The 15,744-nt window shown below is 39.2% G+C and overlaps 1 protein-coding gene across 1 annotated transcript in view; it reads left to right on the top strand.

Moving 5' to 3' along the window:
- The window catches only part of LOC134675627 (uncharacterized), a 37,574-nt gene that overhangs the window by 9,292 nt on the left and 12,538 nt on the right, over positions 1–15,744 (top strand). Inside the window, exons 6-19 of the mRNA XM_063533956.1 lie at positions 805–974; positions 2,296–2,436; positions 2,613–2,801; positions 2,917–4,193; positions 4,271–4,483; positions 4,618–4,878; positions 5,283–6,072; positions 6,666–6,893; positions 6,979–7,102; positions 7,174–8,429; positions 8,531–8,667; positions 8,791–9,853; positions 9,939–10,055; positions 15,503–15,598. Of these exons, the coding sequence (XP_063390026.1) occupies positions 805–974; positions 2,296–2,436; positions 2,613–2,801; positions 2,917–4,193; positions 4,271–4,483; positions 4,618–4,878; positions 5,283–6,072; positions 6,666–6,893; positions 6,979–7,102; positions 7,174–8,429; positions 8,531–8,667; positions 8,791–9,853; positions 9,939–10,055; positions 15,503–15,598 (6,062 nt within the window). The remainder of the gene's footprint in view (positions 1–804; positions 975–2,295; positions 2,437–2,612; positions 2,802–2,916; positions 4,194–4,270; positions 4,484–4,617; positions 4,879–5,282; positions 6,073–6,665; positions 6,894–6,978; positions 7,103–7,173; positions 8,430–8,530; positions 8,668–8,790; positions 9,854–9,938; positions 10,056–15,502; positions 15,599–15,744) is intronic.

The following is a 15,744-nucleotide window of genomic DNA, read 5'->3' on the forward strand; positions in this document are numbered from 1 at the left end:
TAATATCGTTTTTCCAAACTTATTTAACTTGCCCTGTTAGTTAGTGTGGGTCCAATCTTGGTAGCTGAATTTGAGCCACTTTTCGATTTCCGATTCAGTTGAAATTTTGTGTAAGTACGTAATTAAGTATGCAAATCGGATGATAATGCAATATTATGATAACATGGACCTGATCTGATGATGGAGACAGGAGGTGGCCATGGGAACTTTATCGCATTAAACCCTAACTAATTGTGTTAGGGTTGTCTCGATGGATCTAATACAATAATAATTGGCTGTGGAAAGAAAAATACATTCGGCGATAAAAGCTTATACCAAAAATTGTTTTATTTTGCCGTAATTTATTCCCCATTTCAATATTTTATACAGATAGAGCAATGTCCATTATAGGGGGCCCATTACTGGAACTTTGGTGTCCATGACTGGAGAAAAAAAGCATAGTTTTAATTTGTTAAATATGTGGAAACTAATTGCAGTATCTTTGATACAACACGCCTAAAACATGAAAGACGGATAGGACTTTCATCTTTTAACACGCTAAGCGGTAGACCATTTACATGTATAAGGGAAATATCATAAATATTCCAAATTTCCTCTTAAATGTCCCATGACTGGTGCTCTTACTATAACTGTCAAACGTGAGCTTTTGGCCAAAGTACGTACATATTGTGAAGACCCGTACAGCGACATCTTTTTCACCTATCGAATTTGAGACACTAATTTTATTTGTCTTAGACTTTACACATCTTACACATTCAAATTATCTTTCCGTAAGTAATAGATATTATATTATGTTTTTTAAAGGTTCGAAGATATCTGCAATCTCCTAGGCAAAGACTGGGTAGCGCTGGCCTACGAGCTGGGCGTGAACGTAGCCACTGTCAACCAGATCCAGGCCAAGAGGATCACCACTTCGGAGCAAGCGCAACTCATGATGAAGCTGTGGAAGACGCAGTCGGGGACTAAAGCTCAAGGTAACCTATATACAGGGTGATTCAGGAGACGTGAGCAGGACTAACACTGCGCATTTCGTAAATTATAAGCAACAGTTTCGTATCAGTATTAGTGAGGTTAACGTTACTTTTCTAGTCGTGTTGAAAAAAAAAGTTATTAATTTATTTACGACATGCATGGTCACCCTACAATTAGAATACTAAACTACCGATATTCTGTGACAAATTGAATGTCATCACGGTCTGGTTACTTTTGAAAACTCGTATCTCACTCAAGTTTGACAGTTTATTTTCTTCTTAATTGTAATGCTGTCATTACGGTTAAAGAGGTTTTATGCTTATTAATTAGGTCTTGTAGGGTGATCATGATTGTAGAGAATTAAATTTGCTCTCGCCAAAAAGTTAAAAAATAGGAAAAGGTGTGGTTGTTTCACCTAAATACGACGGTGATCGATCAATTATCAGTTACTGAGTGTGCAGGATTAGTCCTGCTCACGTCTCATGAATCACCCTGTATGTTTTATATAACCTCCCAAGTTCTGAGTTCCCTTAAAAAGAACAAATTAAAATCGAATTTCGAACTATAATGGAATAAAAGAAAGTTCCAAATTCAAAACTGCCATAATGACTCTGCGTCTTAGGAGAATAAAACTAGGTGCTGACTTGCAGCGAGTGTGGCCGCACATTCGCTGCAAAAGTTGGCAATGTCTGGATGACAGCGCACCAGCGACGCTCAGCGGTAGACCACAGCACTCAGTGTGGCCGAAAACGGCTATGGTTACAGCAGTTATCTTATCTACTATTACTTTGTAATGACACTTTCTTACTTATATATCTAATATTACTATTACTTTGTAATGACACTTCCTTACTTATATATCTAATATTAGGAGAACGTTGTGAATTAGACTGAAAACACGTCTAGGCTAACTTTGCACAGACTTGAACAGAACAAAGTAAGGAAGTGTCATTATAAACGTCATTATTTTGATAAAAATTTGACATTATCGATAACATTGCAAATGCCACGCAGAATTAACTTGGTCCGGCTTTGTGTGTGACATTCTTGTTACAAGCTTTTTATGACTTAAGTATCATTTTTCTGTACAAAAATGTTAAATGTGTAAATATTACATTGTATATAAAAATTATAAATAATAATTATAAGCAATAAAGTTTCATCAACAATGTATTATTAGGCACGTCAAAGTCTTCTAAGCAAATAGCAGATGATTAAGTGCAGAAAAGTACATTAGGCAATAAAAGCTTGTAGAATGTACATTATGATAAAAACTTGTTGCTTTACTTTACTACAGTTTCGCTTAATTTTTTTTTCTTTTAGATAATTCGTTGGAACTGGCGCTATGTCGGATAGGAAGGGATGATATAATAGCATCGCAATCAGAAGAAACGAATGAAAGACGCATACAACGTAACATTTACCAAGAAAGACAAGCATCAGAAGAAATTGAAGCTTACAAAGGTAAAACCACATTCGTAGTGCTGTAGTTTATTAAACTTAAAATATAATAATTCGAATCTTATCTTCCTGGATGATAAAATATTTCAACTTATCACTATTATATAGATATAAAAAATCACTAAAATTTACAAAGATTTAAAATAAGTACTCATACTTTCCATGCTTATTATTTGCAGCCGAAGAAGATAATAAAATCAAAGACAGACGCTTCGATAGTGACATACCAGAGCGGTTACGCAGAGAATCTGATCAAGACCAAGACGAAGCAAAATACTCTCCAGAAGAGAAATCTGTTGTTGACAAGAGTGAGATGGAAAGGACGGCTACACCTCCAACACCAAGTGAGGAGAGTGAAGAAGATGAAGGTAAGCAATTGTATACAAGCATTATTTCATGTTTTATAAATAAATACTATGCCGTCAGCTTAACTGATAGTCAGATACTTAAACCAAACTTAATAATATGTATTTTGTATTGTAGATGTTAAGCGCAGTGTAGCTGAAAGGAAGGAGCAAATAACGAGAAAACTTAGTCAAAGCAGAATTCCTGCTTCTAAGCAGAAAAAAGAAATTAGGGAGGAAATTATTGAAATTAGGACACAAATCAAACCTGATATCAAGAAATTCCATGATATTGAACAACAAGTTAAAGACAAGGATCCCAAATTAGAAAGAACACGGTCGAAAACATCTCCAGATACGGTCGAAGAAGAACAAGAAATTGAAGTTCATAGAGAAGAAATAGTAGAAGTGGTGAAAGAAGAAACAAAACCTGTGGAGCGACCTGTAGAGCAGTTTAGGAAATTTGACCCGTCGTCACCTGCTAAGCCCACGCCAAAGCATCTACAGAGGCATATGAGAAATGAATCAATGCGATTCCCGTCAGGTGACTTCTCGAATGTCACTATCACTCCTAGAAAGTCTGTTACAGCGGAAACTTCTGAAGTAAAATCTGTAGTAACTAAATCCGAAAGTACTAAAGATACGATTTCACAAAAAGAAATAGATAGTTCACGAGTTGAAGAGAAACTGGATGATGGTGAACGATCACCAGACTTAGTAGACGACAAAGACATTGCTGAATTACCTTTGAAGGATAAAATCAGTTCATTCGAATCTAAAATGTCAAAAGAGTCTTCTATAGAATTGCCTAAAACAACTGTTAAACTAACAAAAGAAGCATTAAAAAAACATACGCTTGAACAAGAGCAAGGTATTGAATATACCCAAGAATTTGTTAGAGAACAATCAAAGCAAATATCGAGTATGGAAATTCAAGAAAGTGTGTCACATAAAGTTTCTCATGTTGAAACTCATGTGAAGTCTGTCAAAGATACAATCCAGCAGTTTGATTCAAAAATCAAAGTGGATGATAAAATAAAACCAATGCCAAAAACAATGCGAACTGATTCAACATTAGTTCAGGTCTCATCTGAAGAAGACAGTGAATTTTTAAAGAAATCAACAGATTCTGAGACAGAAACGGAATCCCAGACTACTGTAAAAGTAGAAAAAGATGGAACTAAGTCCAGAATACCTAGATTTGTAGGAGATGTATTTGAACCAAAAGATAAGGGAGACAAACACAAAAAGCCAATAGACATGGATAAGCAAAATGGAACTGCTTCTATTGCAGTCAAGGAAAAGAAATTAGAAAAACAGATGACAAATGAACTGCGGACGAAAGTTAGTGAAGAAGAAATAACTGAAACACTAGAGGAGAAAGACGTATCTGTTGGCGATAAGTTAAAAGAAAAGGTAATGCCAATTTCGATATTTTTTATGTCCTATAAGTTTGTATTTATTGTTACATTAATTATAATGTCTTTGTTTAGGTGTCTGCCCAAATGAGTATTACAAGTGCAAAATCAGATACAACTAAACACACCAAAACTGATTCAATAGGGTCAGATCTCCAAGATATGACAGGGCGAAAAGTATCGCAAGAATCTCCTGTACCTTCAGCTATAGATAAGGCAGATTCGTTTGCGGATTTGCAGCAAAGCACCGAAAAGGATGTTAGTTTTATATCTCAAACTGAATCTAAGGTAAGTTGACGTTAGTTAGCCAGCTTAATCATAGAAAATAAAGAAAAATATGCTTACAGATTGCTTTAAAACTGTCGTACCCATAAGTCTTGCTTGAAGCTGGCATACATTTTGACACGTTTTAATTACTTCAGGTCTACTCCAAAGATTCCAAACATCGAAGTGACTCTCTAGATGAAGCATCTCAATTTTCTGATTTAGATGATCAGTTAGGAGCTAGTCCTGCCCATAGACCAGTTTTAGAAAAGACCGTGGAAGAAACAATTGTTACTTCTTCAGGAGTTAGTGGTAAAGAAACCACATCCAAAGCTCAAACACTTGAATTTTTAAAGTTCGAAAGCGAATACAGTGCTCAAATACACTCCTCAGCTTTGACAGCGAGAGAACAGGAAAAGGTACATAGACTACAATGAAATAACGTGTATTATAGAACGTGATACAAATTGTCAGTTTAACGCAATTTGACTAGAACAAACGGAATATATTTGTTCTGTGAAATAGTAATCATAATCAAAGAGCGCTATTGTATTGAATACTCAACTTTTAAAGCTCCATTAAGGTAGACGTCCGAATGTCCGTCACTGTTCCAGTACAGTTCCCGAGATGTCAGTGACAGCAGGGTGTCATTTATTGTGCATTAGCATGTCGAGCACTAGGACTTTTACCTTACATATGATTCACTACTTACTTCCCATTGTTGTCAATTGAATCTGTCAAGTACTTAGAACATGAAATTAAATCCAAATTTACAATGTATGTAAATATAAAATAGAAGTAATTATGCATTTGGTTTTTATAGGTATCACCAAAAGAGTCACCAGTTATAAGCGCGAAGGCACGTCAATTTATTGAAACTGTCCCAGAAGATGATTCGGTTCAAGAATGCTTTTTTTCAAAACGCATCTACTCCGATTCTCTTGAGGACTCGGAACACACTGATTCAAGACGCCACTCTGAAGCGGATTCCCTTAAATCGGACCAATCAGATATGAAAGCCAAAATATCGTCATCTGATTTCGATGAAAGAGCAGAATTTGAAGAAACTATTGATTCGGGAAGTGGCTTTGGTGATGAAAAATTCGAAGAAAGCGTCGCTGGTTTTACTTCAATGAGGTTTGAACCTAAGCGGACTGACTCTGACAAGTCAGAATCAGACAAAGAAGGAGAACCTGTGTTTAAGAAAATGACACCAAAACGTCATTCTAGAACTGAATCTGTATCGATTAGTAAACTCAGTGATTTAGAAATTGACAAACCTAAACAAGAAAAACAAGAGTTTCAAGTAATTGTAACGGAAGCAGAGGAGGTGGATAAGTCATTTGAAAAAGACGAACCATCTGACAAGATTTCTTCTGAAAGTAGTCGGGAAATCGAAATATCAGATCGTAAGTCCTCAGAAGGTGTATCTGATAAAATAAGCTCAGAAGATGCCGTGACAGAAAAGAAATCTTCGTCTGAAGAATTCGCAAGAGACGATCATGCCATTTCACAAGAAAAGGAGGTTATTACAGCTGTCAAACCTTCGACAAAGGAAATCGAAACAGTACAGACAAAGACTCAAGTTTTCAAGGAAGAGGTTCTAGAAAAAGGTAAATAATGTCTATAATGTGTTTCATCATCATCATCATCATCATCTCAGCCATAAGACGTCCACTGCTGAACATAGGCCTCCCCCTTGAAGCCGGATCTTTGCCGGAGATTCTTAGCACCCCTGACCCCGCTAATGCCCTGACCGCTACCATAGCCAGAGCACCGGGGGTCGCCGGAACCTCGGGGCCGTGGTTTGATTGTGCTCTGCATGATGGGGGGTGAATGCCATAATCGCCACGCTTGGCAGGCGGGTTGGCGATCGCAGTCGAGTACACCGAATTTGAGGGACGCTGCTGCCCGTCCACCGGTGGTCTTGGACGTAGTTTCAGGACATATCCGGGTCCTGGACGTAGTTTAAGGACATACCCGGGTCCATAGTTTGTAATGTGTAATGTCCACGGTCACGGGTAATGTGTTTAATACTAATAAATAAAAATACTAAGTAAATAAAACAGTCAAAGTAGTGCAAAAAACCACTAAAATCTTGGTTAGTTAGTTTAGTTGACTGGTAGAGATAGAGAATGCCTTTTGGTATTAAGTGATTAATAAATCTTTGATCTTTATTTTCTTATTCTTGATATTTATTTTGCAGTCGATGTAGTGAAACGACAGTCAGTGACATCGGCTGGATCTGGTTCTGTAAGTGAATTACGCTTAGAAGAAAAGCGCCTCTCCGATGCACATAGTCTGACTGAATCACGAGACTATACGTTCGAAGAATCAGAGGATGACATTGGTACTCAGGGTACTCATGTTGCAGAAGTATCTAAAACGATTGAACATAAATATGATATTGATACAAAGTCAAAACCAGTATCAGGTAATTTCTTTATGAATAGTAATAGTTCTGACAGTTTTTAAACTAACTTCTTAATATATTCTGAATACTTCTTATATACTTTCAGGTAAACCAGAGCAATCAAGGCTTTTTAAACTACAACACGGTGATTCTCTTGATGACGTTGAAGGTTTCCCTGAAGATCATGTAACAGAACATGTTCACAAACTACCTCACATAGCTGAAATTGGGTAAGATATTTTACGACGAAATAGCAACCACTTGAAATAACTTACCTGATTCGAAAACTTGGTATTTTCAGATATTCACAAGATCGAGATATAACAAAAGATTTTCTAAGCAAAGAGAGAGAAGAGCAAATAAAGCGGGAAAGTACACAGGTTGCATCGAAAACTTCAGAAAGTGTAAGCTTAAGCTTAAAAGATGGAGTGGGAGAACCAATTAAAGCAACGGGGAGCAAAATACCTGTAAGCATTACGAAACAGATTGAAAAATCGGAAACTGTAAGTTTCAAAGACGGACCAGTAGAAGAAATCAAAGTTTCTGGGAGTAAAATTCCAGTTAGTATTATGAAACAAGCTGAATCATCTTACAGTGAAACAAAAACAGAGGGACCTACAGTATCTGTAAAAACCACTACAAGTAAAATAACTGAACGCTCATCATCTGACAAAAAAGATATACAAATAAAGAAACAAACCGCTATAATCGAAAGTAAATTTGATGTTTCGAAGATAAGAACTGACACTCTTGGTCATTTTGATATTGCGGATGATACTAAAGAAACAAAAGATGCTAAGAAATTCGTGCCTAAAGACTTAGATTTACAAGAAACGCATGAAATCACAAAAGAGCAAGTTAAACCAGTAATAGATGACATATTGCAGAAAGGTACGATTGCGGCAGCTACAAGAAGTCCAGTGAAGGAGAAAGACATCAAATCTATTACCAAAGATTTAGTTGAAACAGAAAAGAGATCTTACGACGCTAAAGCCCCGCATAAAGAAGAGCGACGACATTCTTGTATCAGTCCTGCGATTTCCCTGGAAAGGATTGCGGAATCCGAAGTAGAAGCGGAAGAAGAGACTAAAAAAGTTACTAGCGTAGTTTCAGAAAGCAAAGTAATACAAGATACAAAATTAACTATCAAAAAATCAGATTCAGCTATGAAAAAAATGGCTGATAATATCGAAATAATTATCAAACAAGCTTCAGAAGATGTGGATCTGTCTTCTGAAGAGCCACTGGAAACTGGTGAAACTCATGACATTGCAGGGCAAGTATCTGTTGATTCAATTATAGAAGAAGCAGTTAATACCGTAGAAGAGTATTTAGATTCATCAAAAGATAAAGTGAAGGAAAAAGAAACTGAAATGAAAGAAGCTGCAGTTGAAGAAACAAAGAAAGTTACAAAAGAAAGGCCTGGTTTAATGAAATCTTTGTCAAGAGACAGTGGTGAAGTTATGATTATGCCAAAGAAAAAACACGCTAGGACGTTTTCAGTGCAAAGCTCTCCAGATGAAGTCGAAGAGCAAATTTATACAGATTCTGAATCAGGTAATTAGCTCTTTCGAATGTATATATTTTCTCTGCTCTAACAAAATGTATGTATTTTCGTGTATTACTAATAATTTGTCAATTGTCGTTTTTTTTTTCAGATATGGATAAAGCCAAAGTTTTAGAAATCATTGAACCTTTATCCGATGTTGATGGAAGAGGACCTGCTTCTAGTTTTGACCCCAGGAAAATTAGGACAGATTCTCTTGACGACGCCGATGATTTCCCAGAAAAAGAGGTATATTTTTTGCTGATTAACCTTAAAACAGTGAAAATGCAACTTACAATGAAGTTCATTTCAATAACTGATTATTATTTTTATAGATATGTAGAGATATAGTAAAACGAGGTTTATTTTCAGATGGAAGACTTCGGAGACGAAGTAAAATATGGTGAAGATATTCCAACATTTCATGACAAAATGGATACCAAAGACGCCACAGCATCTAGTTACAGTGCATCCCAACAAGATGAAGAAGACGGAAAGTTTTCTGAAAAGATTTCAAAACGGACGCATTTCGTTGACAGCGTTATGAAGTCTGACTTAGTATCGAAATCAACGACTGAATCTTCAGTTACCACGGTCGTGTTATCTTTAACAAAGTCATCTGACGAGGAGCAAAAATCAGTACTAGAAGATGCAACGTCGGCTGATTTGTCAAAAATAAGTGGAGCGGATTTGGTAAAAGATCCCTCAAAAACTTCAATGGACACTAAGGATTATGAAGATGAAAAAGACATAGAAAAGCTACTAGAAGATCGTGGCACTCCCGAATTATCAAAGAAATCTATTGACTTGACTAAAGATTATTCGAAATCATCAATAGATAGTAAAGATACCTCTAGAGATTTTGCCACAAATGAGCTGTCAAAAGATTCAACAGTAGACTTAACTAAAGATTTTTCAAAAGCGTCAGTTGAAAGTGTTAAAGACACATCTAGGTCTATCGACGAAAAAACATTTTCTGAGGATCATTCGTCATTAGATGTTTCAAAAACTCTAGCATCTGATGGATCAGATGGAATAACTATTAGTAGAGAGTTTATTGAAGAAGAAAAATCTGCGTCGAAAATAACAAGAATTTCAACAAGCTCCTCACAAGAAACTTCAATTTTAACTGAAAGCAAGTTTTTCAGCGAGCATGATGACAAATCTAAGGTATTAGAAAAAAGTGAACCAGAAAGAGATTTCTTAGGTGAAATGGAGCAGAAAATTGAAGAACTAAAATCTGAAGTAGTAAAAGAAAAAGAGGCGCAGAGTGAAAAGTCTAAGGTAGCGACTGGGGCACTAGATATTGAAGATGACGTAATAGATGATGTTCCTGATATGAAAGAACTCAATAGGCGTTGTTCAACTCTTCTAGAAGATATATCGGGTGCCCAAGGTGCAACCATTAGAATTGACTCAAGCCACGTGACGCACGGTAAAAGGAAATCATATTTCAACATGTTTTAACGCACTTTTAGAAAGTACATTTGGCGATTTCTCATGACGCTTCATTGTTCCAGATTTCGTATCAAAGTTTTCAAAAACACCACCACCATCTCCCGTTGACCTGAGTGTAAGGGATAAAGCTAAAACTGAAGATGGTACTGGCGACAAGCCTACCGGGCTACAACTTAGAGGTAAAGAAAATATACACTTTACACACAACCCCACTAGGTACCATATTTGAAAAAGTAGAAATAGTGTGTACTATCGTAGAAAATACACTGTAATTGTAATATTAAGTTGACTGTACCTTGTTCCAAGCCTTCAAATTGAGATGGCGACATTCGTTACATACTGGCAACACCACAGTTCCGATGACGTCAGGCGCAATACCGGCTTTTATAACGGGTTTTTTCCATGCTTTTCGAATCCAGCTGGCAGGCTGCGCGCCAATGCTCAGGTCATTGGCGATTTGTTTCTGGCAGAGGAAACACCTATTAGTTTAGAAAATTTTCTAAGTAATTTTCTAAATAATTTCAGTTCCATTATGGCGAGTTCTAATACTAATAATGTTCAACATGATCCGGGTGCAACGGCTTTAACTGAGCATGAGCGGATGACCAGGTTAGAGGATGTAGTGTCCAAATTGGCCAACGAGGTAAGGTCTTTACGTGACAATTTCTCTACTCGCCCGCGGGAATACTCCAGTGATTCGGACGTGCTATCAATTGTCTCGCCTGAAGATCTGGAGGCTCCAGAGGCTCCTCCGGTGCCTGTCCCGGGGCCTGCAAAGGATATTAGTTTCAAACTTGAGACTACCCTCAAGTCAGCGGGCGCGATAACCTCAAAGGAGCATGCTGATATTTTGGACAAGTTGCAGCATTTCAATTCAAACGACTGGTCGCAGGTACGGTACATAGATGCTCAGAATACGTACGTGTCATCGCCTGGCTTTACTGATTTGGAAAGTAATGACATGATAAAGTCTTTTGATCGTAACCGTGCCCTCGCCGTTACGGAAAAGACTCTAGCTGCTGTGTCTCATGCTCTCATCATACAAAATGAGAAATTGAAAGCTGGCTTTGAGACCTTCGTGTCTTGGATAAGCTCGCAAGGCGATTGCACGGTGGAGGCGGTAGCAGACAAAATCAACGAGGTGTTCTCGGAGGGTGACTATTCTCGCATTCACTTGGACCTCTTGCAGATGGTCTGTGGCCGTCGCGCAGACATTATCCAGCAACGGAGAGATGGAGTACTGCACTTCGTCAAGGACCGCTACATGAAGGAATCTCTTCGAAAGATCCCTCCAACACAAGAGCACCTCTTCGATGACAAGCGGTTTTCTGACTGTATAACGAAGAATGGCGGAATCGACAAGGTATTTTTCTGTCCACGCACTCCTGCGCAAGGAGTTGCTAGCAAACGAGCTCCTGCGCAAGGAGTCTCACAGCCGGAGCAGAGCAAGAAGGCTGCGGACTATTCTGGTTTCCGCGTGTATCCTGGGCCCTCTGCTGCTCCCGCTCAGGCTCCTCAGGACAGAAAGCGAAAGGCTGGGCCATTTCGATCCAATCAGCGAAGCGACAAATATTACAGGAACAGGCAAGGTAAGCGATCTCGCAGGCGCTACGACTGACTATCTCGACTTTCAAGCGGGTCAACTGGAGCTTTATATAAACCAATGGAAAGCCATGGGGGCTCCAGATTACATAGTCAAAATTCTGTCTGGGTACCGGATACCCTTTGTCAAAAAACCGCCTCTAGTTCACCCCTCCAGACTTTCATCAAAATTATTCACGAAGGAAAGTCCGGAAATGATCGCTCAAATGAAAGGCATGATAGAACAGGGTGTGCTAGAGCCGGCTTCATTGACCCCAAGTTTTGTTTCGAACATGTTTCTGGTTCCAAAAAAAGGTGGGAGCGTACGCCCAGTCTTCAACCTAAGACAGCTAAACCAGTACATATATGTGGCCAAATTTCACCTCATCAATATGTACAAGGTCCCAGACTTTCTTCAACCACGAGATTGGCTCGTAAAGCTCGATCTCCACAACGCATACTTTCATATTCCAGTCAAGGCCTCACACCGGAGATTCCTGAGGGTAATGTTTCAGCACCGGCTTTGGCAGGTGACCTCCTTGCCGTTCGGTCTCGCATCATCTCCGAGGACATTTGCTCTAGTCACCAACTGGATTGCGGAAGTGCTGAGATCTCGTGGTATCAGGGTCATCGTATATTTGGACGACTTTCTTCTTGCATGCCAGAGCCGATCATTGCTTCAGAATCAAGTAAGACTCACCCTACAGATTCTCGAGGGCCTAGGCTGGACTATAAATTACGGAAAATCCGTCTTAATGCCCCAGCAGTCCATGGAGTTCCTGGGTATTCGATGGGACCCTTGGAGCAACCTGAAGTCACTCCCAGAAGCAAAGATTCAAAATGTTGTGCAAAAGTGCCAACTGATGGTAAATCACAGGTGCGCTTCATTAAAACAGGTCCAATCTTTGCTGGGTCTAGTGAACTTCGCCAGCTTCGTTGTTCCAAGGGGTCGACTCAACAGCAGGCTGTTGATGACGTTTTGCAACCAGCTGCTGCACATGACCCCAAAAACGAAGGTAAAGCTTCCAGTAACCCTATACAACGAGCTGGATTGGTGGATCCACAACGTAACTGCCACATCTCCTCTTCACCCTCCAGCGCCCCAGTTCTTTTTGACTACGGATGCGTCGGGCCAGGGCTGGGGCGCTCTGCTCAACAACAAGCAGTTAGCTGGCCAATGGTCGCAGTGGGAGGCTCGTCAACATTCAAATCTCCTAGAGATGATGGCAGTACAGAAGGTAATAACATCGCAGAGCCACTTACTGACGCAATCGTCTCTAATGATTATGTCGGACAATCGAACGGTTGTGTCATATCTGCGCAACGAAGGCGGTACGAGGTCACAGCAGATGATGGAGATGACTTATCGGGTACTGGATGCGCTGGACCGCTATCACGTTCACATGACAATCCAGTTCATTCCCGGCAGATACAACACGGAAGCAGACAGACTCTCAAGGTTTCGCGGTCAGTCGGAGTGGCACCTGCTGTCGCCAGCGACGCATCAGATATTCAAGGTTTGGGGTACACCGCAAATAGACCTTTTCGCGTCGAGAAGAGCCCATGTGGTGCCGGCATATGCGACTCTAGACCAGACGGATCCGAATGCGTCCTTCGTCGATGCGTTCAGTCGGAGATGGGTGTATCAACTGGCGTGGATATTTCCTCCGCCGTGTCTAATCCCGAGAGTTCTCGGTCACCTGAACGACGCGGAGGGTATGTACCTATTGATCGTGCCGAATTGGGAGAAGGTGTTTTGGCGCAGCGACCTGAAGAGCCGATCCCTGGCCCCTCCAATAGAAATTCGGGACCTAGAGAACCGGTTAGTAGACACGCAGACTCTGAGACCTCCAATCGATGTCAAGCGGATAGCTTTAGAAGTCTGGCTGATACAGGGTGGGCCGCATTGCTAGGAACGTGGAACGATAAGCAAAAGGATTTACTTGCAAGCGGTTGGCGAAAATCCTCGTTAGCTTCTTATAAGCCAGCGTGGCTAAGGTGGTGCAGGTGGTGTACTGCCCATAATGTCGCCAGAGACAATCCAGAACCGCAAGATTTGGCCAGATTTCTTACAGACTTACACTTAATAGAAAAGTTATCGCATAGTACGATTTGCCTACACAAATCTGTTGTTTCAACTTTTTGTCCCGTACGTTCAGGCCCACCGCTGAGCTCGCATATAGTTGTTCGCCAGGCTTTGAAAGCTATAGCTTTGAGTAGACCAATGTCTCGTAAGGAGAGTATATGGGATGTGAGAGATTTGTGTACTTATTTGGAGAATAACGAACCTTTACAAACCAGTTTATTTGAGGTGTCTAAGAGATGTGCGATTTTGTTATTGCTTTGTTCAGGGCGACGCGTACACGACCTGACGTTGTTGAGTATAAATGATTCCAGTTGTAAGATTGATTCTGACTGTATTATATTTTGGCCCGAATTCGGTTCCAAGACGGACAGTTCATCGCGCAGGCAATCTGGTTGGAAATTGTTAACGTGTGATTACAATAAAAATATAGATCCCGTTTATTGGATAAAATTATTAATTTCCTTGTCTCAGAACCGAAGAGGGAATATAAATAACCTATTTATTTCTATATGTGGTCCTGTAAAGCCAGCTTCACGAACCATCATTGGTGGATGGGTAAAGGCAGTCCTCAAAGACGCTAATATAAACAGTAGTGCGGGCAGTGTCCGTTCCGCAGTTGCTTCGTCAGGCTGGCTTGATAATCATAATATTAATGATATCTTAGAAAGAGGCAATTGGCAAAGTGCGACTACATTTCATAAGTTTTATAGAAAAACTGTTAGTACTCTTAATTCACATTCTAATCCTTTAGATAGATGTTTTGATACGATATAATACACGTATTCTAATCAATATTAATATAAGGTCATACCAATCAGGTGTTAGTGATTTTTATAGTAATACAATACAGGTTTACTTATAAATCTATCTAGTCTTTTATTCACATTGGCGATCTTTTGAATACTAACAATCCTTTCTCATCCAGCAGTCGATAACAAACACTTCTCAATTTGAAGGCTTGGAACAAGGTACAGTCAACTTAATAGACAAATTTTACCTAAAAATAAAATTTATATTAAGTTACTTACCTTGTTCCAAGCCTGATTTCATTGCTGCCTGCTGGCATTTTGTAAAATTTTAGATTTTATTTTATACTACACGATTAATTTCATTCACATACGCATTTTATCATAATTATAATACTTATATTTCAGCAAGAGTAAGTATTATTTATTAAAGCTTTTATTTCAGCAGTAGGGTTTAGTCTTAAGCTTGTTTGTTCAGCTACGGGTATGTCAATGAAATACCGTGCTACCTATGTAAACAAAACAAGTACCTTCAGCAACTCTGAATACTGTGTTTGTTTACATAACAAAACTTCGCCACCTGTCTACCCACAGTGGCTATTTTGCCACCTGTCTATCTACAGTGGCTACCTACCGTCCACCGTCATACTATTGGACGGTAGGTCAAGATAATCAAATTGAGAGTCCAATGACCTGAGCATTGGCGCGCAGCCTGCCAGCTGGATTCGAAAAGCATGGAAAAAACCCGTTATAAAAGCCGGTATTGCGCCTGACGTCATCGGAACTGTGGTGTTGCCAGTATGTAACGAATGTCGCCATCTCAATTTGAAGGCTTGGAACAAGGTAAGTAACTTAATATAAATTTTATTTTTAGGTAAAATTTGTCTATATTTCTAGTGTCGGTAAAATCTCACGAGTTTGATAAATTTGTTTAACAGAATAACAATAATATGTAGACAGGTCACATTATGCATTATAAAAATTATAAACGGTATTTTAGTAAGTTAGTGTAAGGACTAACAATTTGTAGCTGCTAAAAAGTAGTACTAGAGTAAATCTAACACTAAAGTTTTGACGAATTTATGCATACACTAATAATCTCTGCAAAAATGTAACAACATTTAGCTATAATAGCGTTTTATCAAATGAACTAGATATCCTATTAGCAGTAGCATGTACCTGTAGCAGCTATGTAGAAGCTAATCCTACGCAGGTTCCGACTCTTCGTTCCTGGACGCCAGCCGGCAGTCTCCGCGAGCTTCTTCAGCTGGTGACAGCATGATCAGCGAGACTGAGGCTCATCAAAGTGGTCAGTATGACAGGATCTATCATGCCCATAAATCTGTAGGAAATATTGAGCATACACAGATTGGAAGTTTCACTCTAACAGGATGAGGAGATATTGAAAACAATCCTCAAGGATCGAAAGATTGAGCAAATATTGATTGGAAATTT

The sequence above is a fragment of the Cydia fagiglandana genome, chromosome 22, assembly GCF_963556715.1.
Source record: "Cydia fagiglandana chromosome 22, ilCydFagi1.1, whole genome shotgun sequence".
Taxonomy (NCBI): domain Eukaryota; kingdom Metazoa; phylum Arthropoda; class Insecta; order Lepidoptera; family Tortricidae; genus Cydia; species Cydia fagiglandana.